This window comes from Syngnathoides biaculeatus, chromosome 10 (assembly GCF_019802595.1).
Source record: "Syngnathoides biaculeatus isolate LvHL_M chromosome 10, ASM1980259v1, whole genome shotgun sequence".
Taxonomy (NCBI): Eukaryota; Metazoa; Chordata; class Actinopteri; order Syngnathiformes; family Syngnathidae; genus Syngnathoides; species Syngnathoides biaculeatus.
Window position 1 is genome coordinate 29801969 of NC_084649.1, and position 25123 is coordinate 29827091.

Here is a 25123-nt window from a genome sequence, read left to right on the forward strand (position 1 = left end):
GACAGGGAAGATGGTTAAAATTGATGGGAAGATGAATGGAGCCAAAGACAGGACCATTTTGGAAGAAAACCTGTTGGAGTCATCAAAAAACCTGAGATTTATCTTCCAACAGGACAATGATCAAATAATAAAGCCCAATCTACAATGTTTACAAATAAATGTATCCAGGTGTTAGAATGGCAAGTCAAAGTCCAGAACTGAATCCAATCAAGAATCTATGGGCAGAGCTGAAGACTGCTGTTCAAAAACGCTCTCCATCCAACCTCATTGAGCTTGAGCTGCTGTGCAAGGAAGAATGGACAAGAATTTCAATCTCTCGATGTGTAAAACTGATAGAGAAATATCCCAAGCTACTTCCAGCTGTAATTGCAGCAAAAGGTGGCACTATAAAGTATTAATGCAAGGGGGCCAAATAATAATACACGCCCCACTTTTCAGGTTTTTATTTATTAAAAAAGTTTAAAATCCATGCATCCATCATCTACCGCTTTTCCAGGTCAGGTCGCGGGTGAAGTAGCTTCAGCGGGGATACCCAGACTTCCCTTTCCCCAGCCACTTTTTCCAGCTCTTCCGGAGGGATCCCGAGGTGTTCCCAAGCCAGCCGAGAGACATAGTCTCTCTAGCGTGTCCTGGGTTGTCCTTGGGTTCTCTTTCCGGTGGGACATGCCCGTAACACCTCACCAGGGAGGCGTCAGGGAGGCATCCGAATCAGATGCCCCAGCCACCTCATCCGGCTCCTCTCAATGCGGAGGAGTAGCGGCTCGACACTGAGCCCCTCCCGGATGAGCCCCTCCCAGATGACCAAGCTTCTCATCCTATCTCTAAGGGAGAGCCCGGACACTCTGCGGAGGAAACTCATCTCGTCCGCTTCTATCCGGGATCTTGTTCTTTCGGTCACAACCCACAGCTCATGCCCATAGGTGAGGGTAGGAACGCAGATTGACTGGTAAATTGAGAGCTTCGCCTTTCAACTTCGCTCCCCAATACAAAGTCCGTATCACTGCAGACGCTGCACTGATCCGTCTGCCGCTCCATTCTTCCCTCACTCGTGGACAAGACCCCAAGATACTTGAACTCCTCCACTTGGGGAAGGATCTCAATCCCGACCTGGAGAGGGCACGCCATCCTTTTCCGACTGAGGACCATAGTCTCGGATTTGTAGGTGCTGATTCTCATCCCAGCTGCTTCACACTCAGCTGCGAATCGCTCCAGTGAGAGCTGGAGATCACGGCTTGATGAAGCCAACAGAACCACATCATCTTCAGAGAGCAGAGATGTGATGCTGAGGCCACCAAAACGGATGCCCTCTACGCCTCGGCTGCGCCTAGAAATTCTGTCCATCAAAGTTATGAACAAAATCGGTGACAAAGGGCAGCCTTGGCGGAGTTCACCTCTCACCGGAAACGAGTCCAACTTATTGCCGACAATGCGGTCCAAACTCTGACAGCGGTCCAGTAACAGAACACCACCCGAGTTCTGATGGGGGGGGCTTCTTTCCAATCACGCCCTTCCAGGTCTCGCTGTTATTACCCACGTGAGCATTGAAGTCCCCCAGCAGAATGATAGTGTCGCCAGAGGGGGCGCTCTCCAGTACTCCCTCTAAGGACTCCACAAAGGGTGGGTACTCTCCACTGCCGTTTGGTGCATCAGTACGAACAGTCAGGACCTGTCCCCCTACCTGCAGGTGGGAGGGAGGCTACCTTCTCATCCACTGGGATAAACTGCAACATACAGGCCCCAAGCTGGGGTGCAATAAGTATACCAAGTACAAGTATAACTCTCCCCATGGGCAACTCCAGAGTGGAACAGAGTCCAATCCCTTTTAAGAGGAGTGGTGCCGGAGCCCAGGTAGTGCGTATAGGCGAGTCCGACTATATCATTTCTGAGGAGCCGAGCAGCAACAAGACTGACTCGGACAATGACATGAGGGAACCTTGTGCGTTTGATGGCCCAGCTGTTTATTTCAGATACAGAAGAATTTGTGGTTGAGCATTAATCAAAAAACGCACATACCTTGGTTGTACGTAATTGAAGTGTTTAACAAATTAAATACTTTGTTAAAGTACATTGGTACCTCTACTTACCAACATCTCTAGTAATGATAAAATCAGGTTACGAAACTCCTTTTTGGAAAACTATGGTTTCTAGTTACACAGGACAATTCAGGCAATACGAAAGGCAAAAATAAGCGTTCCTATTCGCAGCCCCCAAATTCCACTGAACATAAACATGCTGTATCTTGGTTTTATAGTGACATAATAGAGCTGCTCTTCCATTGGTTATCGCTCAGCATCTTTTTGGGATCCCATTGACTTGGAGGTACGTCAATCTTTACCTGTGATGTTCTTCGTTTCCCTTGGACACTCAAGCGTCACTGAATCACACGCGAGCTCAGTGATATCCAGTGTGCCGGGGTACATTAGTGTGCCGTGAGGCTCTTCAAGTGTGCCGTGGGAAGTTATTCAACTTCATGTAATTGCTGAAAAAACATTTATTTCCAAGAAATAATATATCTTTATTCATTTATTTATGCCAGTGAGGCACAATGACAGACAACAAAAAAATCCTCTTCTATGAGATGGCAGGAAGTACATACAGTAATTAATTATCCATTTTTGGTGACATTTACTTTTGTTAGTGTGCTGTGGGATTTTTCAATAATAAAATATGTGCCTTGTCTCTATAAACATTGGAAATCACTGCGCAAGCTCATTCACATACTTTGTTACTCACTCGCGCACATCAGTAAAATACAACTTTTTCACAAATTTTTCATTTGTTTATTGGACGTTTATACATCTCAACGTTTGTGGAATTAAGTTGTATGTGCGTGTGTGCGTATGTATGTGTGTAATCAAATATTTGCTGAGGAGGTAAACAGACGTGAGTACTGTCACAATCTGCAAAACCTACGTTTCGTATACAACAAGGACCGTGAGTACTTAGTAAAACGTCATACTACCTGGATGGTGGTGTGTAGGACGACTCTGGTGACGGGTAGGAAGTTGAAGAAGACAAAGGTAGAGCAGAGAATCAGGTGGTGTAATTTGAGAAAGGAAGAATCTTGTGTGGCCTTTTGGAAAGAGGTGAGACAGGCTCTCGATGGACAGGAAGAGCTCCCGGAAGACTGGAATACTACTGCCAAGGTACTCAGAGAGGCAGGCAGCAGAGTACTTGGGGTTCCTTTTGGTAGGAAAGGGGAGAAGGAGACTTGGTAATGGAACCCCAAAATACAGGAAGTCATCCCAGGAAAGAGATTAACGAAGAAGTGGGACACGGAGAAGACTGAGGACAGGCGGAAGGAATACATTGAGATGCAATGTAGGACAAAGATTGTGGTGGTTAAACAAGAGGCATATGAAATGTACACCAGGTTGTATACGAAAGAAGGACAAAAGGATCTCAACAGATTGGTCAGACAGAGTGATCGAGATGGGAAGAATGTGCAGCAAGTAAAGGTGATTAAGGATAGTGATGGAAATATGTTGACTGATGCCAGTAGTGTGCTAAGTAGATCAAAAGAGTACTTTGAGAAGTTAATGAAGAAAATGGGAGAGACGGTAGAGTAGAAGATGCAAGTGTGAATGACCAGAAAGTGGCAATGATTTGTAAGGGGCAAGTCAGAAAGGCACTGAACAGAATGAAAAATGGAAAGACAGTTGGTCCTGATGACGTACAAGTGAAGGTAGGGAAGCAATTTGGAGAGGTGGCAGAGGAGAAAGGGTGAAGCTTCAGGGAGAAGAGATAGCAAGGGTGGATGACTTAAAATATTTGGGGTCAACAATACAGAGCAATGGAGAGTGTGGAAAGGAAGTGAAGAAACGGGTCCAAGCGGGGTGGAACAGTTTGCGGAAGGTGTCTGCTGTTCTATGTAACAGAAGAGTCTCCGCTAGGGTGAAGGGCAAAGTTTATAAAACAGTGGTGTGGCCTGCCATGATGTACAGATTAGAGATGGTGGCACTGAAGAAACAACAGGAAGCAGAGCTAGAGGTCGCAGAAATGAAGATGATGAGGTTCTCGCTTGGAGTGAACAGGTATGATGGGATTAAAAATGAGCTCATTAGAGGGACAGCCAAAGTTGGATGTTTTGGAGACAAGGTTAGAGAGCAAACTTCCAGTGAGGAAAATAAGTCTTTGAACACCCTGCTATATTGCAGGTTCTCCCACTTAGAAATCATGGAAAGGTCTGAAATTTTCATCATAGATGCATGTTCACTGTGAGAGAGAGAATTTAAAAAGAGAAATCCAGAAATCACAATGCATTATTTTTTTTAATGATTTGTGTGATACAGCTGCAAACAAGTATTTGAACACCTGTCTATCAGCAAGAATTCTGAGCCTCAAAGACCTGTTAGTTGACATGATGATTAGGAGAAAGGTTGATATTCTGTGCATCCAAGAGAGCAGGTGGAAAGGCTAGAAGTTTAGGAGCAGGGTTTAAATTATTCTACCACGGAGTAGATGGGAAGAAAAATTGAGGAGGGTTATTTTAAAGGAAGAGCTGGCTAAGAATGTCTTGGAGGTGAAAAGAGTATCAGATCAAGTGATGAGACGAAAATTTGAAATTGAGGGTGTGATGGATAATGTGGTTCGCGGCTATGCCCCACAGGTAGGATGTGACCTAGAACTGAAAGAGAAATTCTGGAAGGAACTCGATGAAGTAGTTCTGACCATCTCAGACAGCGAGAGAGTTGTGATTGATGCAGATTGTAATGGACATATTGGTAAAGGAAACAGGGGCGATGAAGAAGTGATGGGTAAGTACGGCATCCAGGAAAGGAACTTTGAGGGACAGATGGTGGTGGACTTTGCAAAAAGGGTGGATATGGCTGTAGTGAACAGTTATTTCCAGAAGAGGGAGGAACATATAGTGACCCACAAGCGCGGAGGTAGAACCACGCAGGTGGATTATATTTTGTGCAGACGATGTAATCTGAAGGAGGTTACTGACTGTAAAGTAGTGGTCGGGGAGAGTGTAGCTCAACAGCATAGGATGGTAGTGTGTAGGATGACTCTGGTGGTAGGTAGGAAGATTAAGAAGACAAAGGTAGAGCAGAGAACCATGTGGTGGAAGCTGAGAAAGGAAGACTGTTGTGCGGCCTTTCGGAAAGAGGTGAGACAGGCTCTCGATGGACAGCGAAGCTCCCGGAAGACTGGACTACGACAGCCAAGGTAATCAGAGAGACAGGCAGGAGAGTACTTGGTGTGTCTTTTGGGAGGAAAGGGGAGAAGGAGACTTGGTGGTGGAACCCCAAAATTTAGGGAGTCATACAAGGAAAGAGATTAGCGAAGAAGAAGAAGTGGGACACTGAGAGGACTGAGGAGAGGTGAAAGGAGTACATCGAGATGCGACGTAGGGCAAAGGTAGAGGTGGCAAAGGCTTAACAAGAGGCATATGAAGACATGTACGCCAAGTTGGACACGAAAGGAGAAAAGGATCTCTACAGGTTGGCCAGACAGAGGGATAGAGATGGGAAGGATGTGCAGCAGGTAAGGGTGATTAACGATAGAGATGGAAATGTGTTGACTGGTGCCAGTAGTGTGCTAAATAGATGGAACGAATACTTTGAGATGTTGATGAATGAAGGAAATGAGAGAGAAGGGAGAGTTGAAGAGGCAAGTGTGAAGGACCAGCAAGTGGCAAAGATTATGCAGGGGGAAGTCAGAAAGGCACTACAAAGGATGAAAAATGAAAAGGCAGTTGGTCCTGATGACATAGAGGTATGGAAGCAATTTGGAGAGATGGCTGTGGAGTTTTTGACCAACTTATTCAACAGAATACTAGCGGGTGAAACGGGTCCAAGCAGGTTGTAACAGCTGGCGAAAGGTGTCTGTTGTGTTATGTGACAGAAGATTCTCTGCAAGGATGAAGGGCAAAGTTTACAAAACAGTGGTGAGGCCGGCCATGATGTACGGATGAGAGACGGTGGCACTGAAGAAACAACAGGAAGCAGAACTGGAGGTGACAGAAATGAAGATGTTGAGGTTCTCGCTCAGAGTGAGCAGGTTGGATAGGATTAGAAATGAGCTCATTAGAGGGACAGCCAAAGTTGGATGTTTTGCTGACAAGGTTCAAGAGAGCAGACTTCAATGGTTTGGACATGTTCAGAGGCGAGAGAGTGAGTATATTGGTGGTAGGGTGCTGAGGATGGAGCTGCCATGCAAAAGGGCGAGAGGAAGACCAAAGAGAAGGTTTATGGATGTGGTGAGGGAAGACACGAGGGCAATTGGGGTTAGAGGGGAAGATGCAGGAGATAGGCTAAGATGGCAAAAGATAAGCTGTAGCGACCCCTAACGGGACAAGCCGAAAGGAAAAGAAAAAGACTAGCATGCGAAAAGATGCCTGAAGAGAATGGAGGAAAAGTGTTCTAGTTCCCATTTTTAAGAACAAAGGGGATGTTCAGAGCTGTGGGAACTATAGAGGAATAAAGTTGATGAGCCACACAATGAAGTTATGGGAAAGATTAGTGAAGGCGAGACTCAGGACAGAGTAAGTATCTGCGAGCAACAGTATGGTTTCATGCCTAGAAAGAGTACCACAGATGCATTATTTGCCTTGAGGATGCTAGTGGAAAAGTACAGAGAAGGTCAGAAGGAGCTACATTTTGTCTTTGTGGCTCTAGAGAAGGCCTATGACAGATTACCAAGAGAGGAACTGTGGTAGTGCATGCCTAAGTCTGGTGTGGCAGAGAAGTATGTTAAAATAGTACAGGACATGGTGAGGTGTGGCTTTGGTGTGACAGAGGAATTTAAGGTGGAGGTGGGACTGCATCAGGGATCAGCTCTGAGCCCCTTCCTGTTTGCAGTGGTAATGGATAGGCTGACAGATGAGGTTCGACTGGAATCCCCTTGGACCATGATGTTCGGAGATGATATTGTGATATGCAGTGAAAGCAGGGAGCATGCAGAGGAACAATTAGAAAGATGAGAGACATGCACTGGAAAGGAGAGGAATGAAGATTAGCTGAAGTAAAACAGAATATATGTGCGTGAGTAAGTTTACAAAACAGTGGTGAGGCCGGCCATGATGTACGGATTAGAGACGGTGGCACTGAAGAAACAATAGGAAGCAGAACTGGAGGTGGCAGAAATGAAGATGTTGAGGTTCTCGCTCGGAGTGAGCAGGTTGGATAGGATTAGAAATGAGCTCATTAGAGGGACAGCCAAAGTTGTATGTTTTGGAGACAAGATTCGAGAGAGCAGACTTCGATGGTTTGGACATGTTCAGAAGCGAGAGAGTGAGTATATTGGTAGAAGGATGCTGAGGATGGAGCTCCCAGGCAAAAGAGCGAGAGGAAGACCAAAGAGAAGGTATATGGATGTGGTGAGGGAAGACATGAGAGCAGTTGGGGTTAGGGAGGAAGATGCAGGATTTAGGCTAAGATGGCAAAAGATGAAAAGAAGAGGAAAAACCTCTTAGTTGCCTTTAAAAGTCCACCTCCACTCCATGTATTATCCTGAGTCAGATGCACCTGTGTGAGGTCGTTAGCTGCATACAGACATCTGTCCACCCCATACAATCATAAAGACTCAAACTTGTAACATGGCCAAGACCAAAGAGCTGTCCAAAGACACTAGAGACGAAATTGTACAACTCCAAATGGCTTTAAAGGGCTACGGAAAAATTGCCAAGCAGTTTGGTGAAAAAAGGTCCACTGTTGTAGCAATCATTAGTAAATGGAATAAGCTGAACATGACGGTCAAGCTCAATTGGAGTGGAGCCTTATGCAAGATTTCACCTCCTGTGATCTCAGTGATCCTTAGAAAGGTGAGGAATTTGCCCAGGACTACACAACAGGACTTGGTCAATGACCGAAAAAAAATAGCTGGGACCACCGTTTCCAGGGTGACTATTGATAATACTCTAAGACTTCATGGTTTGAAATCATGCATGACATGGAAGGTTCCCTTGCTTAAACCAGCACATGTCAAGGCCTGCCTTAAGTTGGCAATGACCATTTGGATGATACAGATGAGTCATGGGAGAATGTTTTGTGGTCAGATGAGAACACAATGGAACTTTTTGGTCTTAATTCCACTAACCGTGTTTGGAGGAAGACGAATGAGTTCCATCCCAAGAACACCATCCCTACTGTGAAGCATGGGGTGGTAGCATCATGCATTGGGTTTTTTTTTTTTTTTTTCAGCACATGGGACAGGACGACTGCAGTGTATGCAGGAGAGGATGACTGCGGCCATGTATTGTGAGATTTTGGGAAACAACCTCTTTCCCTGTCAGAGCATTGAAGATGGGTCGTGGCTGGGTCTTTAAACATGACAATGACCAATGCACATGGCCAGGAAAACCAAGGAGTGGCTCTGTAAGAAGCATATCAAGGCTTCAGACATAAACCCCATAGAAAATCTTTGGAGGGAGCTGAAGCTCTGTGTTTTTCAGTGTCAGCCCAGAAACCTGTCTGATCTAGAGAAGAACTGCATGGAGGAGTCGGCCAAAATCGTCCTCCAGTGTGTGCAAACTTACAGGAAATGTTTGACCTCTGTAATTGTAAACAAAGGCTACGGTTCAAAATATTAACATTGGTTTTCTCAGGTGTTCAAAGACGTGTTTGTCGCCGTATCACACAAATTAATAGTTACAAAATCATGCATTGTGATTTCTGGATTTTTCTTTTTAGATTATCCCTCTCACATGGACATGCACCTTTAGATGGTTTGGACATGTTCATAGGCGAGAGAGTGAGTTTTTTGGTGGAAGGGTGCTGAGGATGGAGCTGCCACTCTTCATACCTTTTAAACAAGGTTCATTTTGAAAAATGGATTGCACAGGTGCAAAGGATGAGAGCTTCATGGGTTCCAAATGACAGGTAGGGGTGTGTAGAGCTGCTAAAAAAACAATAGTTGGTGGTCGACGTAATCCTCTCATAACGTAACATACGATCCACTTTCGTCAGGGGTGCTAAATGTGTCGATGTGCGTGTCGGAAGGCTTCTCCTTAGCAGCCACCGAAGCACGGCCACCGTACGGCCGTGTCGATCGCTGCCGGCCCTGTCTCCAAGGCCAGGCCCGCCGTTAGCCCCGACGTAGAGGTGATTTGGTTGGGGAGGTGGTTTGGCTGGGCTCTCCCCCCACCGGACACCGTTGTCTGGGCACCCCACTTTGCGCGTTGGCTCGCCGGCAACGGCTTCCGTGTTGGCCCCAACGCGGAGGTGGTTTTGCTGCGTGCGGGAGGAGAAAGGACCTCTCCTTCTGCTCGGCATGGGTCCTCCTGTGTAATGCTACATACTGTCGGGGAGTCTGTTGTTAGTTAGAAGTGATCCGCGTATCATGGAAATATGGCTTGAAAAGTTAGGGTAATATAGAGCTCATGCACTTACATCATAAAATCCCATGACTTTTGTTTACCTTCGCCTTATTGCCGGTCAAGATCAGCATTGCTAAATGCTAAGTCATTTGGAGACGACACGGAAATATGTCTTGTAGCATGACGCCCAGAGTCTTGTCCGATACCGTCAGACATTTACAAGGTGATAATAAATGACGGTACGTGGAAAAAATAGATAAACTTGGCATAGAGGACCCGTATTTAATGCCGAAATCGATGTTTTCGCCAATAAGAAATTGGACTGTTAATTCGCTTCCGCTTGTCTTGGACAACTGGATATACACTTGGATCTGGTGAGTAAGCAGCCAAGATCTACACGGAAAAGTTTGAAAGCGTATAAAAGTCTGGACGCATACGAATACTTTGTTGCTGGATCCGTTCTCATCAGGAATAAATCCCGCACAGTGACGGTTTTGATGGCTTGTGAATGCGGAAGTGTGTTCAGCGACACATTAACCTTTGCAGGATTCCATCGGTCTTTTCAGGTAGTATTCAATTCAAATACCCATATTGAAAAAAATGACCCCTGGTTTTACACAAACTCTATAATTGAAAAACAGACGACGGTTGACAGGTCGTGAACGCGGAAGTGTTCAGCGACACGTTAATTTTTTCTGGAAGCCATCGGTCATTTTAGCTAGTATTCAATACAAATTCCAATATTTAAATAAATGACCCCTGGTTACACACAAACTCGCATTCATTAACTATGATTGAAAAAAAAAAAGGAATGTACATGGAAGCGATTGTGGTCACACTTAACCTCTGTAATTCTCTGCGACGGACAGCTTTTTTTTTAACACATTTTTCTCAAATGAACCAACTTGGCATTATAAATACTTTTTGGTCATTTGAGATTGAGAAGAAAAATTCCTACCTGAAATGAAGCGATTGCTACACAGGCGTGTGTGTATTTTGGTTGGGCATCAGCCACCATGTTTAATTGCCGAAATCATCGATATTTTCGGGTCTTTTCAGCTGGTATTCCATAGAATGATCTCTTTGAATCTCTGTCTCGTCTGTTGTGACAACCAATGGCACAACAGGTTTTGGGTATCGTAACTATACCCCTTTGGTTCAATGTCTCCCACAATGTTGAGCAGCTCTGTTTGACCGACAATATGGCGCCGTGAAAATCGTGACATCACATGCACAAGCTCTATTGGCCAGGTCATTTCACACGATTGTGAGATGTATTCTTTGAAAAGAGCTTCCGTGTTCCAAAGCAAGTTGCCACTATGTGTCTTCAATGGCGAATGTCCCGGTGTAACATCTGCTGATGATGTTGCAGGCAAGATGGTGACCACTTGGATGTCGAATGAGACTTCCTCAACTTTGCGCATGGATGACACGCTCTCTGCTTATATTTATTTTTTCGTAGAGACGTTGAAGTTAATAATGTTCTATATATTTTTCATTACAATATCTATTTTAGAATGCTTATGGGCATGACAGTTGAGCTTTAAATAGCGTGCATGCATGCTACTGTATGTTTTAAGATAGCATATTGTCGCCTTACTGAGAGGCTGGAGGCGCTCCTAGAATGCTTTGCGGTGCTAAACATGTCTGTAAATAGCATTTGAAGTGAATGTTTTGTGATTGTCAACTATTTCTCCGTCCATCGTTCTGGTTATTTTGCTGTCTGGTTATGGTTATGTTGTTATGTTAGCTGTGGCTTAATGATAATAATTTGGTTTGGTGTGAAACCATCAGTGAGGATGGTGTGTTTGTTTTTTGTTCAAAAACAAAGGTGCATTTGTTCCTCATTTCCTTGTGAGTGCCACCATGCGTTAAATACAAAAATAGCACCCATAACTGAGACTGCGCCTTTTAATATGATGTACCTTTTGGTCAAGAAAATATGGGAAAATAAACGTCCTTCCATTCATTTTCTCCGTCTTATCCAGCACGGATATAAGCATTTTGAAGAAAAATTTAAGTTTTTAGAAATTAAAAAAATAATTTTAAAGCTCAATCTATTAGGTTGCACACACACAAGAAATTGTTAATAGCGACTCTGCTGTGATATCCTTGGTCCAGGTGTCTTTTTATAGTGAAAAAACAGCTATGGATCATTGTTTGCCCTCTTTTTTTTCTTCTGGGCAAGAATATTCTTATAAACAGCGATGCCACCTTCGATTATGTTTGAGAATTGAAGCTGCGACGCTTTGTGTGTGGTGCGCCAAAACGCCGTGGGGCCGCCTGCGGTACTTGTGGTGGTGGGGGCTTCCAACAAGAAGATCAAAACAATCTGTTTTGATTCTACATTTGTCCTACTTTTCAAGTCTGCAGCTTTGTCACCTTGTCAACATGTTCATTGACTACATCTATTACAACAGTAACGCTATACTTTGTGTATTGTATCAAACAAATGCATCAGAATCAGCTTTAATGGCCAAGTGTGTAAACCACACAAGGAATTTTATTCCGGCAATTGGTGCTGCCCTGGTACGACATTCAGAACAAAGAATAAGGAACAACATAGCAACAACAACAAAGAACATTTCTGTTGATAGGAACTATTCCTTATAAGACGTGCAAGATGTAAAGTCGATATAGATAAGTGTGTTAACGTCCCACATTGTGTTAGGCTTGCACAGAGTGCCTTTACCCGTTTGCGGTTCTCATTATAGACCAGTGCAATATCACTTGTACAAAGGGAGCAGTTTAAAGTGACGAATCGTGCGGGCTACACAATATAAAAAAATAAATACATTGCTAATACTAATACTGATTGGACCAACAGGATGTGAGTGAGTGTCCTAACATGGCACAAAGCAGAAAAATAGTAGGTTCGCTGATCAAGAATATAATGACTTAATTGACAGAGGGAAAAAACTGATTGAATGCCTGCTACTTTTGACTTTCATTGGTCTGTCGCGCTTTCCAGATGGATGGAGCTGGAAGAGCTGCTGGCCAGGATGTGGAAGATCCGAAAGGATCCTGCCTCCTCTGGACCTAGTTCGCATTGTGTGCAAGTCCTCAATAGTGGGTAGCGTGGTGCCGACAATCTGTTCCGCAGTTTTGATTGTCCGTTGGAGTCTTGAGTTTGTCCTTTTTTGTGCCGGCCCCAAACCAGACTGTGATGGAGGTACAGAGTAGTGATTGGATGACCGCTGTGTAGAGCTGTCTCAGACAGGCCGTGCTTCCTCAGAAGCCGCAAGAAGTACATCTTTTTACTGGGCTTTTTTGAGGATGGAGTTGATGTTCGTCCCCCACTTCAGGTCCTCAGAGACTGTAATTCCCAAGAACTTGAAGGTCTCGACGGTTGACACAAGACGGTTGGACAGTGTTGGGGGCAGCTATGGTGAAGGATGCCTCCTGAAGTCCACAATCATTTCAACAGTCTTTGGAGTGTTCAACGGCAGGTTGTGTTGACCACACCAAAGCTCAAGTCTCACCACTTCCTGTCGATATGCAGACTCGTCGCCGTCTTTGATGAGGCTGATGACTGCGGCGTCATCTGCGAACTTCAGGAGTTTGACAGTCGGATGCCACGAGGTGCAGTCATTCGTGTAGAGCGAGAAGAGCACAGGGGAGAGGACACAACCAATGTTCCCTCTAATTTTTCATGTTTGAGCATACAGACAACCTCCTTGAGCACACAGAGGACCTTTGTGAGCAACATCAAAAATGCACACTGTGGCCCCACACACGTATCACACCTGGGATCATAGAAAGTTTTGTGGCTTATTAAAAGAATCAAATTACAACAGCAATTTCCATTAGTTTATTTTTTATTTAACTAATTTGGGAAACTTAAAATGAAAAAGACAAAACAAAACACATTGAAGATTCTTCGTGAGACTTGTATGTTATATGTGAGAGTCCTTCTTTGGCTTAGGTTGGGAAGGTCCATTTTTGGCCTGGGTGAGTGTCTTGCCTTGGAAGAAATGAAACATACAAACCTTCCAGGCATAACATTTTGTTCACATTAAAACATTCACATTTTCCACAATGACGTCTGCTATAGTTAGTGATGCAGTTATCCTCTTTTTCTACTACCCATAAATTATCTCGTCATAATAGAATTTAATGATAAACATCCATAAATAAAACATCTTAATAAATGTCACTCAAATATGCTGAAATCTACCTTATTTTTCACGTCTGTCCTTCTTTTCCAATAATTGTACTCTTTGTCCAGGTTGATGGCGCCGTCTGCTTCTTGCTTTGACTTTATGGACATCAGTTGGTCCAAATGTGTCACTTCAAGACAATTTCTAGATGCTCTTTTGATATATTCATCAAACTAAATCCTCTTTCACAATCTGCACTGAACAGATATCCACAAGCTCTGAGATCTCCTTTAGCTCCTCACATTTAAGTGCTGCAGCCACCATATCTGAGAATGTGCAGATTGTTCGCTGTTTAAGTTTTTGCTTTATTATGTACTTGAAGTCAGCATATTGACTGTTAATGGCCTCCATAGACTGTGGGGGGTGGAGAATGGCCTCATACCTCTTTGCCAGTGTCGCAATCTGTGGTGATCCATAGTCAAAACTAATGTCTGACCTCAATGCTTCAATGTCAATTACAGACCACTCCTTTAATTCATCCTCTGGAAAACGAGCATCCATGTGGTCACAGAGCTTACTAACAAAAGAAAAGTAATCTCATCAGAACTTCTGTCATCAGCTGATGGGGTCCCCATTGCCTCTTTGACACGGTCACTCCATTAAACGTCCTTCTTCAAGGATTTGGGAATGTAACTTCTCAATCTTTGCTCTAGCAAAGCAGTGTCCTTCCATCACATTCAGGTTGCGTCTTTGTAAAGTGAGGCAGAGTTGTGCTAGCTCACCTAATATATCTCCAAGAGCAGTGACAGTAACCATGAACTTTGAATCGCTCAGCTTTTTGTAGCAGTACTTTGCCATTGGATCTCTGTTACCAGTGAATTCTCTATTGCAGTATTATTCAAGCACAGTGTAGTTATACAGAGCAGCATTCACAGCGTGGTGTCACGACAGTCATCACACTTCATTCAGAGGCCTGAATGACAGTGTATCTTCATTAAGAATCTTTGCTAAGGCCTCCAATTTGCCCTTCCTCACAGTGGACCGAGAGAAAGTGGAATATACAGTTCCAAAAAGAGTTTCCACATTTCTCATGAAAGGCACATTTTCCAGGCATCATCAATCCCCAAGTTTTCTCTATGAGCCACACAATGTTGTTCAATTAAGTGTGGTATTTGGCGCTTCAACAAAGCTGCAACTCTGTGTTTTTCGAACATTACTGAGGCACCATCAGAAGTCAGCATTACTATTCTCTGCATGTTTGTAGTAAAACTGAGTTATTGGCTGCACGATATCATGAGCAGTGCATGCTGTCAGATGGATGATTCCACCAAACGCAGTTTAAGAGCTGAATTCATTTTCCTCCCTGAATTTGATATACAGTGAAGAAAATAAGTTTTGAACACTCTGCTATATTGCAAGTTCTCCCACTTAGAAATCATGGAGAGATCAGAAATTTTCATCGTAGGTGCATGTCCACTGTGAGAGAGATAATCTAAAAAGAAAAATCCAGAATTCACATTGTATGATATTTTTTAATGATTTATTGTGTGATACAGCTGTAAATAAGTGTTTGAACACCTGAGATAAACGATGTTAATATTTGGTACAGTAGACATTTTTTGCAATTACAGAGGTCAAAGGTTTCCTGTAGTTGTTCACCAGGTTTGCACACACTGCAGGAGGGATTTTGTCCCACTCCTCCACACAGATCTTCTCTAGATCGGACAGATTTCTGGGCTGTCGCTGAGAAACACGGAGTTTCAGCTCCCTCCAAAGATTTCCGATTGGGTTTAGGTCTGGAGACTGGCAAGGCTACACCAGAACTTTGATATGCTTCTTACGGAGCCACTCCTTGGTTTTCCTGGCTGTGTGGTTTGGGTCATTGTCATGTTGAAAAGACCCAGCCACGACCCAGCGTTAATGCTCAGACTGAGGGAAAGAGGTTTTTCGCCAAAATCTCACAATACATGGCCGTGGTCATCCTCTCCTTAACACAGTGCAGTCGTCCTGTCCCAGTAGGGATGATTTTCTTGGGATGGAACTCATCATTCGTCTTCCTCCAAACGCGCTTTGTGGAATTATGACCAAAAGGTTCAATTTTGGTCCCATCTGACCACAAAACTTTCTCCCATGACTCGTCTGTGTCATCCAAATGGTCATTGGCAAACTTAAGACGGGCCTTGACATGTGCTGGTTTAAGCAGGGGAACCTTCCGTGCCATGCATGATTTCAAACCATGACGTCTTAGTGTATTACCAACAGTCACCTTGGAAACGGTGGTCCCAGCTCTTGTCAGGTCATTTACCAAGTCCTGTTGTGTAGTTCTGGGCTGATTCCTTTCTAAGGATCATTGAGACCCCACAAGGTAATATCTTGCACGGGCTCCACTCTGATTGAGATTGACTGTCATGTTTAGCTTCTTCCATTTTCTAATGATTGGTCCAACAGTAGACCTTTTTTCACCAAGCTGCTTGGCAATTTCTCCGTAGCCCTTTCCAGCCTTGTGAAGTTGTACAATTTTGTCTCTGGTGTCTTTGGACAGCTCTTTGGTCTTGGCCATGTTACAAGTTAGTTTTACTGATTGTATTTATGTATCCAACCACCTCACACAGGTGCATCTGATTCAGGATAATACATGCAGTGGAGGTGGACTTTTAAAGGCGGACTAACAGGACTTTGAGGATCAGAATTCTAGCTGATGGACAGGTGTTGAAATACTTATTTGTAGCTGTATCACACAAATTAAAAAAATCAGACATTGTAATTTCTGGATTTTTCGTTTTAGATTCTCTCTCACAGTGGACATGCATCTACGATGAAAATTTCAGACCCCTCCATGATTTCTCAGTGGGAGAACTTGCAATAGAGCAGGGTGTTCAAATACTCATTTTCTTCACTGTATGCATAAAGTCCCACAGGTGTTGTGCAGGTCGGAGCATCAACCAAGCATGGCGTCAAAGGAATTATCTGTAGACCTCAGTGACAGAATTGTATTAAGGCAAAAATCTGTGGAAGAATACAGAAAGTCTTCTACGACTTTCTAAGGAACACAGTGATCTCCGTCATCTCTAAATGCGAGAGGTTTTGGACCACCACCTGGCCGCCCATCTCAACTGAGCAATTGGGTTAGAAGGGTCACAGTCAGAAAGGTAACCAAGATTACAATGGTTACTCAGTCATGAGCTCCAGTGGTCGTCTGTGGAGAGAGGATAACTTTCCACAATGACAACTCCACCAATCAGGTCTGTATGGTAAGAATGGTCAGATGGAAGCCACTCCTTAGAAAAAGGCACTTGGCAGCCTGCCTGGACTTTGCCAAAAGACATCTGATGGACTCTCAAACCATGAAGAAAAAAGATCTCTTGTCAAATGAAATAAAGATTGAATTCTTGCTGTGAATGACAAATGTCATGTTTGGAAGAAATCCGCCACCTTCATCACCTTACCAATACCATCCCTACTGTGGAACTTAGTTGCTTATCAGCTATCAAGAGGTTTTTAGCAGTGGTAGGAACTGGGAGACTGTTTAAGGAAAACATGAATCCTACAATGTACAGAAACAAATTGGAAGAAAACCTGCTCCAGAGTGCTGAGGACCCCAGACGGGGCCAAAGGTTTACCTTCTAGCAGGACAAATAACCCTAAGCACACAAGAAAACCAGGGAGTGGCTTCAGGACAACTCTTTGAATATCTTTGAATGGTCCACCCAGAGTCCAGACTTGACAGACATCACTATGGGAGAGCTGTGCAAATGGTTGTGCACTGACATTCCCAATCCAACCTGATGGAGCTGGAGAGGTGCTCCAAAGATGAATGGTTGATATTGTCCAAAGATATGTGTGCCATGCTTGTGGAGTAATATGAAAGATGCTATAATTACTGCCAAGGGTGTATCAACAAAGAATTGAGCAATGGCTGTGAATACTTGCATACATGCGATGTCTTAATTTTTAATTTTTTGTCTTTGTCTTGTTTTCCTTTCGGCTTGTCGCGTTAGGGGTCGCCACAGCCTGTCATCTTTTTCGATGTAAACCTTGACCTTCCTCTCAATCACCAACTGTTCTCATGTTTACCCTCACAACATCCATCAACCTTTTCTTTGGTCTCCCTCTCGCTCTTTTGCAGCTCCATCCTGTGCACCCTTCTACCAATATACTCACTATCTTGCCTCTGGACATGAGCAAACCATCTGCTTTCTCGAACCTTGTCTACAAAACATGTAACTTTTGCTGTCCTTCGAATGAGTTCATTTCTAATATTAGCCAACCTGCTCACTCCGAGTGAGAACCTTCACATCTTAATTTCTGCCACCTCCAGTTCTGCTTCCTGTTGTCTCTTCAGTGCCACTGTCCCTAATGCATACATAATTGCCGGCCTCACCACTGTTTTGTAAACTTTGCCCTGTCACATAACACACCAGACACCTTCCGCCAGCTGTTCCAATCTGCTTGGACCTGTTTCTTCACTTCCTTACCACACTCACCATTGCTCTGGATTGTTGACCCTAAATATTTGAAGTCGTCCACCCCCGCTATCTCTTCTCCCTGTAGCCTCACTCTTCCCCCTCTGCTCTTCTCATTCATGCACATATATTCTATTTTACTTAAGATAATATCCATTCCTCTCCTTTCTAGTGCATGCCACCATTATCACTGCAGATCACAATGTCATCTGTGAAACATCATGTTCCAAGGCGATTCCAGTCTAACCTCATCTGTGAGCCTATCCATTATTAGAGCAAATGGGAAGGGGCTCAGAAGCTGATCCCTGATCCAGTCCCACTTCCACCTTAAATTCTTCTGTCACATCTACAGCACACCTCATATGTCCATTATAATCTGCACCAATCACAACCCTTTATGTCTTGATGCTCACAACTACTTCATCCAGTTCGTTCCAGATTTTCTCTTTCAACTCTCGGTCACATCCAACCTGTGGGTCATAGCTGCTCATCACATTATACATAACACCCTCAGTTTCGTGTTTCAGCCTCATCACTCAATTCTGATTTTTACCTCAAGACATTCTTAACCAGCTCTTCCTTTATAACCCCTACTCCATTTCTCTTACCGTCTACTTACTCCATGGTAAAATAATTTAAACCCTGCCCCTAAACCTTTAGCCTTACTATCTTTCCACCTGCTCGCTTGGATGCACAACATGTCAACCTTTCTCTTAATCATGTCAACCAACTCGTGAGCTTTTCCTGTCATTGTCCCAAAATTCAAAGTCCTTACAAGCCGTTGTAAGCGCTGTGCATTTCTCTTCTTCTGTCAAAGAAACCGCTTTCCTCCTCTTCTTTGTCTTTGACCTACAGTCGTTGAATTCCCACCGACGCCCTGCAGGTTATTTGTACCGGGGATGGACGTTCATAATCCAAGCTACAATTTATCCAGTATGGGATTCTTTAGATGATTGCGCATACATGGAGTCATCGGGTTAAAATGTCCGTTAAAATGTCCTGGACCTAAAAGGTTTCGACTTTACGACCCCCATGTTGTCTGCCATTTTGTTTTTTGCACCATAGTGTTTCTGCATTGCTAATGCATAGTGCTTGTCTGCGTTTGTGGGCTTGGAGCATATGCCTTTTTCGCCCACCTTTTTACACATTATGTCCCAAAAAAAGAAAGCTTTTTTTTTTTGTTTGATATTTAGCAATGGTGGTCCAGCCGAAAGAAAAGCAATTACCGTGGAAACAAAGCTTAACATTGTAAAAAGATCGGAGAAAGGGTTAACACCACCCAATATTGGTAGAGAGTTGGGCTTCAGTGGGTCGACCGTGGCGATTATTATTTAGGACAAAGGCCGAATTTTAGCACACGTGAAGGGTTTCGCCCCTATTACGGATAGTCAATCATTGCCCGAGATGGAAAGTTTACTTACGTTATGGATCAATGTAGGCTCAATATCAGCCTAACATAGGCTTCATATCATCCTCATGTTCATTACACGAAACGGCACAGCGTATTCTCCTAACTTTGAAAGAGGAGAAAGGCAAGGACGCTGAGGAGGAATTTACTGGTCGCAAGGGCTACCAGCACATGCTTACTTAATAATAGTTCAGCACAGCCTCTCTTCATTCACCATCCATCTCTTGCAGTAAAGGTAAGTACGGCATCTTATTTTTTAATTTCAATGTATTTTTTTTTTTTTATAGGAAGTACCCACACCCACCCATTTTCTGAGCTGCTTATCCTCACGAAGGTTGCAGGAGTGCTGGAGCCAATCCCAGCTGTCATCATAAATTCTGACTTTAACGGTGAAATCCGAATTACACGTAAATTCAGGCTATGTCGCTACTGTAGGAACTGATCTCGGTCATAGACCGAGGACTCCCTGTATTTGTTTGGCAAAGTTTTGAGCTAGATGCCCATCCTCACGCAACCCACTGCATTTTTCTGGGCTTGGGACTGTCCTACAGATTGCACTGGCTTGTGCCCCCACAGGGCTGCATTAAATCACATTATACATAACGCCCTCAATTTCATCCTTCAGCCTCATCACTCTATCTGATACTCTTTTCACCTCCAAGACATTCTTAGCCCGCTCTTCCTTTAAATTAACCCCTCCACCATTTGTTTCTATTTTATTTTACACTAAACTACAACATTGATAAATAAATAAATTAAAATTAAATAAAATTGAAAAAACTAATAAATCACAGTCATTACAGCGTGTGCTCTCTAGAATTCTGAGGGGGGGAAAAATATTCCATTTGGGGATGATGTAACATAAATTGTGAAAAAGGTGAAATGTGTAAATACTTTCTGGATGCACTGTACGTAAAATGATTTAATATTTTGGTTGGTAAAAATTATACATGGCCAGTAGATTTTTTATTTTTTTTATCTACTGTTCCACTCTGCCGTTCATTTCAGTCCTTGCTCTTGGGTTGGAGCCGTTGTAAATAAAGGAAATGTACTTTATAATCTAGCAAAGTGTCATTTTTTTCAGTGTTTTCCCATAAAAAGATTAAATAAAATATTTATAAAAATGTGAGGCGTGGACTCACTATTGTTGTTCTCATTTTGAAAGCATTTTTAAAAACCTAATTAAACTTGACAAGTTAAATTTTTCACAAACCAGGGTTGTGATGAACAACATCCAAAGCTTCTTACTAACAACTTGGTGTCGTGAACGTGTTTTGTTTGATTCTTTACATTTATCAAGTTCTGTGACTTTCTTTGTCCTCAATATCCATAATACTTGTCCTTAATCATGTAACAAGGTGTTGTCAACACCTACAAACCAGGTGTTATTTGATAACTTGAGAAGGCAACCAATGTTATAAAACTCCACATTTTTCAATAAATATCTGCTGCGGATGATATATGAAAGTGGGTGTCATTCGATAAATATAATTTGTTTATGTGTGGAACTATTGGTATGATTAAAAAAAAAAGCCCTCATTTGAGAAAACAATATGCTGTCTACTCAACCTAGTACTTATGTAACAATGTATTTCTACTAAGAGCTGTACTGTTTTGCATACTCTTTTTTTTTTTGCACTCATTTTCATTCATCTCCATTTTCCATTTCCCTTTTTGCCTGAACACCCGTTGTTTGAAGAAGCAACAGTCTTCCGTTGTATGTTGTCAGGATCACAACTATGGTGCACCCCCTCCTCCCACTCCTCCCACATCCCCGCTCTCTCAAATCATCATTCCTCGAATGGATCGCAATGGTGTGGTACGCAGTTCCCGCTACATCCAAACTACAGAGGACAACTCACCAGACAGCGATAGCTCCTCAGAAGAAGATGGGGCTATTGTCAGCTGGTGTCACTGCACTCTGATGGCAGATGGCTCATTACTCATTAAATGTGACAACTGCAGGTGAGATTTGGAAAATGTGCTTGCTCAGTATGGGAGCATATATGTGAGTTTGGTCAGCAAGCTCCTCAAACTTTTCCTCACATTTACCATTAACCTTTGACAAACAAATGGGAACTGACGCATCTTCATAATGTTGGTAAGAACCTCCCCCTTTATACTCCTCCAAAGTACTGAGTGGGATTAATATGACAAGTATTGAACATCAGCTTTTATTTCTAGGTTCTGAATCTAATGCACAATTTTGAAGGACATTGTAATTTAAATCACACAGGTTCTGTTTCTCCTGTGTTTCGTAATTAACCAATCATCCAAACAATAAATAAGTGGGATTTCTAGACTCGTGTTTCACATTTGGCTTTTGCCTGTGAGGACAGGACTACATTTGTGCTAGTTAGTGGAAAAAACAGAATGAAAACCAGAGAGCTATCTATTAGTGATAACATTGAATTGATTGGAGTTGAAAAATTTGTCAGTGCCATTGTACAAACATTGTCTGTGGCCATTTGGAATGCTGTGAAGAAGAACTATTGGTGTACTTAGTAATTAACATCTAACAGGAAGAAAAATGGAAAATAACAGCATTTGACAACAGTTTGAAAGCTGTAAAGAAAGACCCTAAATTGTGTCCATAATATGAGAGTGAAGTTATCACGTCCGTTCACAGAAAAACTTGATGAGAAAAAGTACATCGGCTACACCAGAAGATGCAAACCACACATTCAAAGACAGATTAAGTTCCAACTGTAATTACCTGCTGAAATGTTGATCTCATATTCTCACATTCATTTTTTTATGTCAAACCCGCAAAAATACAGGGCAACGAAGATTTATTTAGTCACCAATTTTGCAAGTTATCCCATTTAAAAAAATATCTGAGGGGCCTGTATTTTTCTTCAGAGGCATACCTCACCTATGAGAGACAAAATGAGGGAAAAAGAGAATCACTGATTCATCTGATTTTTCAAGATTTTATAACCAGATTATGGTGGAATATATTTGGTCATCTACAAATAAGAAGCTCCTCTGTCCTCTACTTCTTACCTGTATTAATTGCACCTGTAAACTTCAACTCGTTATCTGTCTAAAAAAACACCTGTCCGCAACCTCAGTCACATGCCAAACTCCAATATGGCCAAGACCAAAGGACACTGTTTGGAGAAGAAATAATGCTGAGTTGCAGCCAAAGAACACCATATATGTTTAAAGTATGGGGGTAAAAACATCATATTTTGGGCTGTTTTACTGCAAAGGGACCAACTGATCCGTGTAAAGGAATGAATAAATGGGCCCATGTATCGTGAGATTTTGAGTGAAAACCTCCTTCCATCAGCAAGGGCATTGAGTATGAAACAATATGACAACCATCACAAACACAACGCCTGGGCAACAAAGGAGTGGCTTCGTAAAAAGCATTTCAAGTTCCTGGAGTGGCCTAGCCAGTCTCCAGATCTCAATACCACAGAAAATCTTTGGTGGGAGTTGAAAGTCTGCGACAGTGACAGTCCCAAAACATCATTTTTGTAGACATCTGCATGGAGGAATTGGACAAAATACCAACAACAGTGTTTGAAAACCTTGAAGACTTACAGAAAATGTTTGACCTCTGTCATTGTCAACAAAGGGTATCTAACAAATTATTGGCATGAATTTTTGATACTAACCAAATACTTACTTTTCCAAACTTTGCTAATACGTACTGTTATCTTCTTGATATTTTTTTTTTATTCAGTTTGTCTGTCATAGGTGAGGTTTATGTATGATGAAAATTACAGGCCTGTCTCATCTTTTTAAGTGCTTGAACATGAACAATCGGTGGCTGGCTACGTTTTTGCCACACTGCATGTGTGTGTATACCGTATTTTCCAGATGATAGTGCGCCTTGGATAATAAGCCGTGCCCACCCTATCGTTTCCCCCATACACGAGCCGCGCCGAACAATACACCGCGTATATACAGTATATTATACGTACTGTTAAATTGTGAAATTATTCACACAGACTGTAAATGTTTATTTACATACTTTGTCTCCAAACAGACTGCAACACGGAAGCAAAGCTGCTCAAACATAACGGAAAAGTCGGTTCCCCTCTTCTTCACTCAAACCACTAAAGTGATCGTCTTCAGTATCTCAGTTTAAGAGCCACAGAAAGTCTCTCTCTCCCAATGTCATTTACATCTGGAGTTACCGCTTAATTTCCATTGTTCTCCTCACGTAGAAGTCAGTGCAGCGTTTTGAAATCTGTCGATGATGGTTGATTCTTTCACACCGCTCCACGCGTTTTAAGATCCACCGGCTGGCCTCAGAAAAGGAATACTTTGCATGTGGCCAATTTTTGTGAAAATGTAAGTTCATTCAATTAAAAATATATATTTTGCATTCGTGCGTGTCATGGTGTGCCCTGCTTTGAGGGAACCAAAAATTAGCGCTGCCTTTTTTTAGCGTAAAGGTATATTCTTATTCAACGAGCAATTCAGATAAATTCTTCCACGCGTGCTGAGAGTAGTCTTTTTCTACACATTGAAGTCATCTGTGCATGCTCAAAGCTGAGTGCATCATAGGGAACAGCCATGGTTTAACCATTTTGCTCGAACACGTTTCTGTTTTACTTTTAAACTCATAGCCACAAGGACCAAATCATAATATAAATAATAATATTAACAATTTAGCCGAATCGTTTAATATCCCGCAGGGTTCACAGCACCTGAACAAAGTACGGCCTTGTCAGCCAGAAATTACGGTATATCAAATAATGTGTGAATATAACCTTTCAACCTTTCGCCACATTTCAGGCTTCAAACTTAAAGATGTAAAATTTTCATTTATTGCCAATAATCAACAAAAAGTGGGACACAATCATGAAGTAGAATGACATTTATTGGATATTGTATACTTTTTTAACTAATAAAAAACTAAAAAGTGGGGCATGCAATATTATAAGGCCGCTTTACTTTCAGTGCAGCAAACTCACTCCAGAGGTTCAGTGAATTCTCTGAATGATCCAATGTTGACTGATGATGATAAATAGAATCGACCTGTGTGTCATCAACTTTCTGTATAAACGCACCTGCTCTGTGATAGTCTCAGGGATCTATTTAAAGTGCAGAGAGCATCATGAAGACCAAGGAAGACACCAGGCAGGTCCAAGATACTGATGTAGAGAAGTTTAAAGCCAGATTTGGATACAAAAAGATTTTCCAAGCTTTAAACATCTCAAGGAGCACTGTGCAAGCAATCATATTGAAATGGAAGGAGTATCAGACGACTGCAAATCTACCAAAACCCAGCCGGCCCTCGAAACTTTCACTTCGAAAAAGGAGAACACTGATCAGAGATGCAGCCTGGAGGCCCAAGATCACTCAGGGACAGGAAAGATGGTTAAAATTGATGGATAGATGAATGGAGCCAAATACAGGGCCATTCTGGAAGAAAACGTGTTGGAGTCTGCAAAAAACCTGACTGGGACGGACATTTATCTTCCAACAGGACAATGATCAAATCATAAAGCCCAATCTACAATGGAATGGTTTACAAATAAACATATCCAGGTGTTAGAATGGCCAAGTCAAAGTCCAGACCTGAATCCAATGGAGAATCTGTGGGCAGAGCTGAAGACTGCTGTTCACAAACGCTCTCCATCCAACCTCACTGAGCTCGAGCTGTTCTGCATGGAAGAATGGGCAAGAATTTGAGTCTCTCGATGTGTAAAACGGATAGCGACATACCTTAAGCGACTTGCAGCTGTAATTGCAGCAAAAGGTGGCGGTACAAAGTATTAATGCAAGGGGGCCGAATAATATTGCATACTCCACTTTTCAGTTTTTTATGTGTTAAAAACGTTTAAAATATCCAATAAATTTCGTTCAACTTCACGATTGTGTCCCTCTTGTTTATTCTTGACAAAAAAAAATTTACATCTTTGTTTGA

General features: G+C 42.6%; 1 protein-coding gene across 10 annotated transcripts in view; it reads left to right on the forward strand.

Moving 5' to 3' along the window:
• setd5 (SET domain containing 5) overlaps positions 1 to 25123 on the forward strand; it is a 134326-nt gene that overhangs the window by 58842 nt on the left and 50361 nt on the right. For 5 of the 10 annotated variants that reach the window (XM_061833680.1, XM_061833679.1, XM_061833675.1 and 2 more), the window contains one exon: positions 20933 to 21198. The exons of 1 other annotated variant lie outside the window; for it this stretch is intronic. In XM_061833680.1, the coding sequence (XP_061689664.1) occupies positions 20933 to 21198 (266 nt within the window). Of the gene's footprint in view, positions 1 to 12233; positions 12332 to 20932; positions 21199 to 23182; positions 23542 to 25123 lie in introns of those variants that run through there. 4 more of the 10 variants (XM_061833684.1, XM_061833677.1, XM_061833678.1 and 1 more) reach the window with 4 other exon arrangements.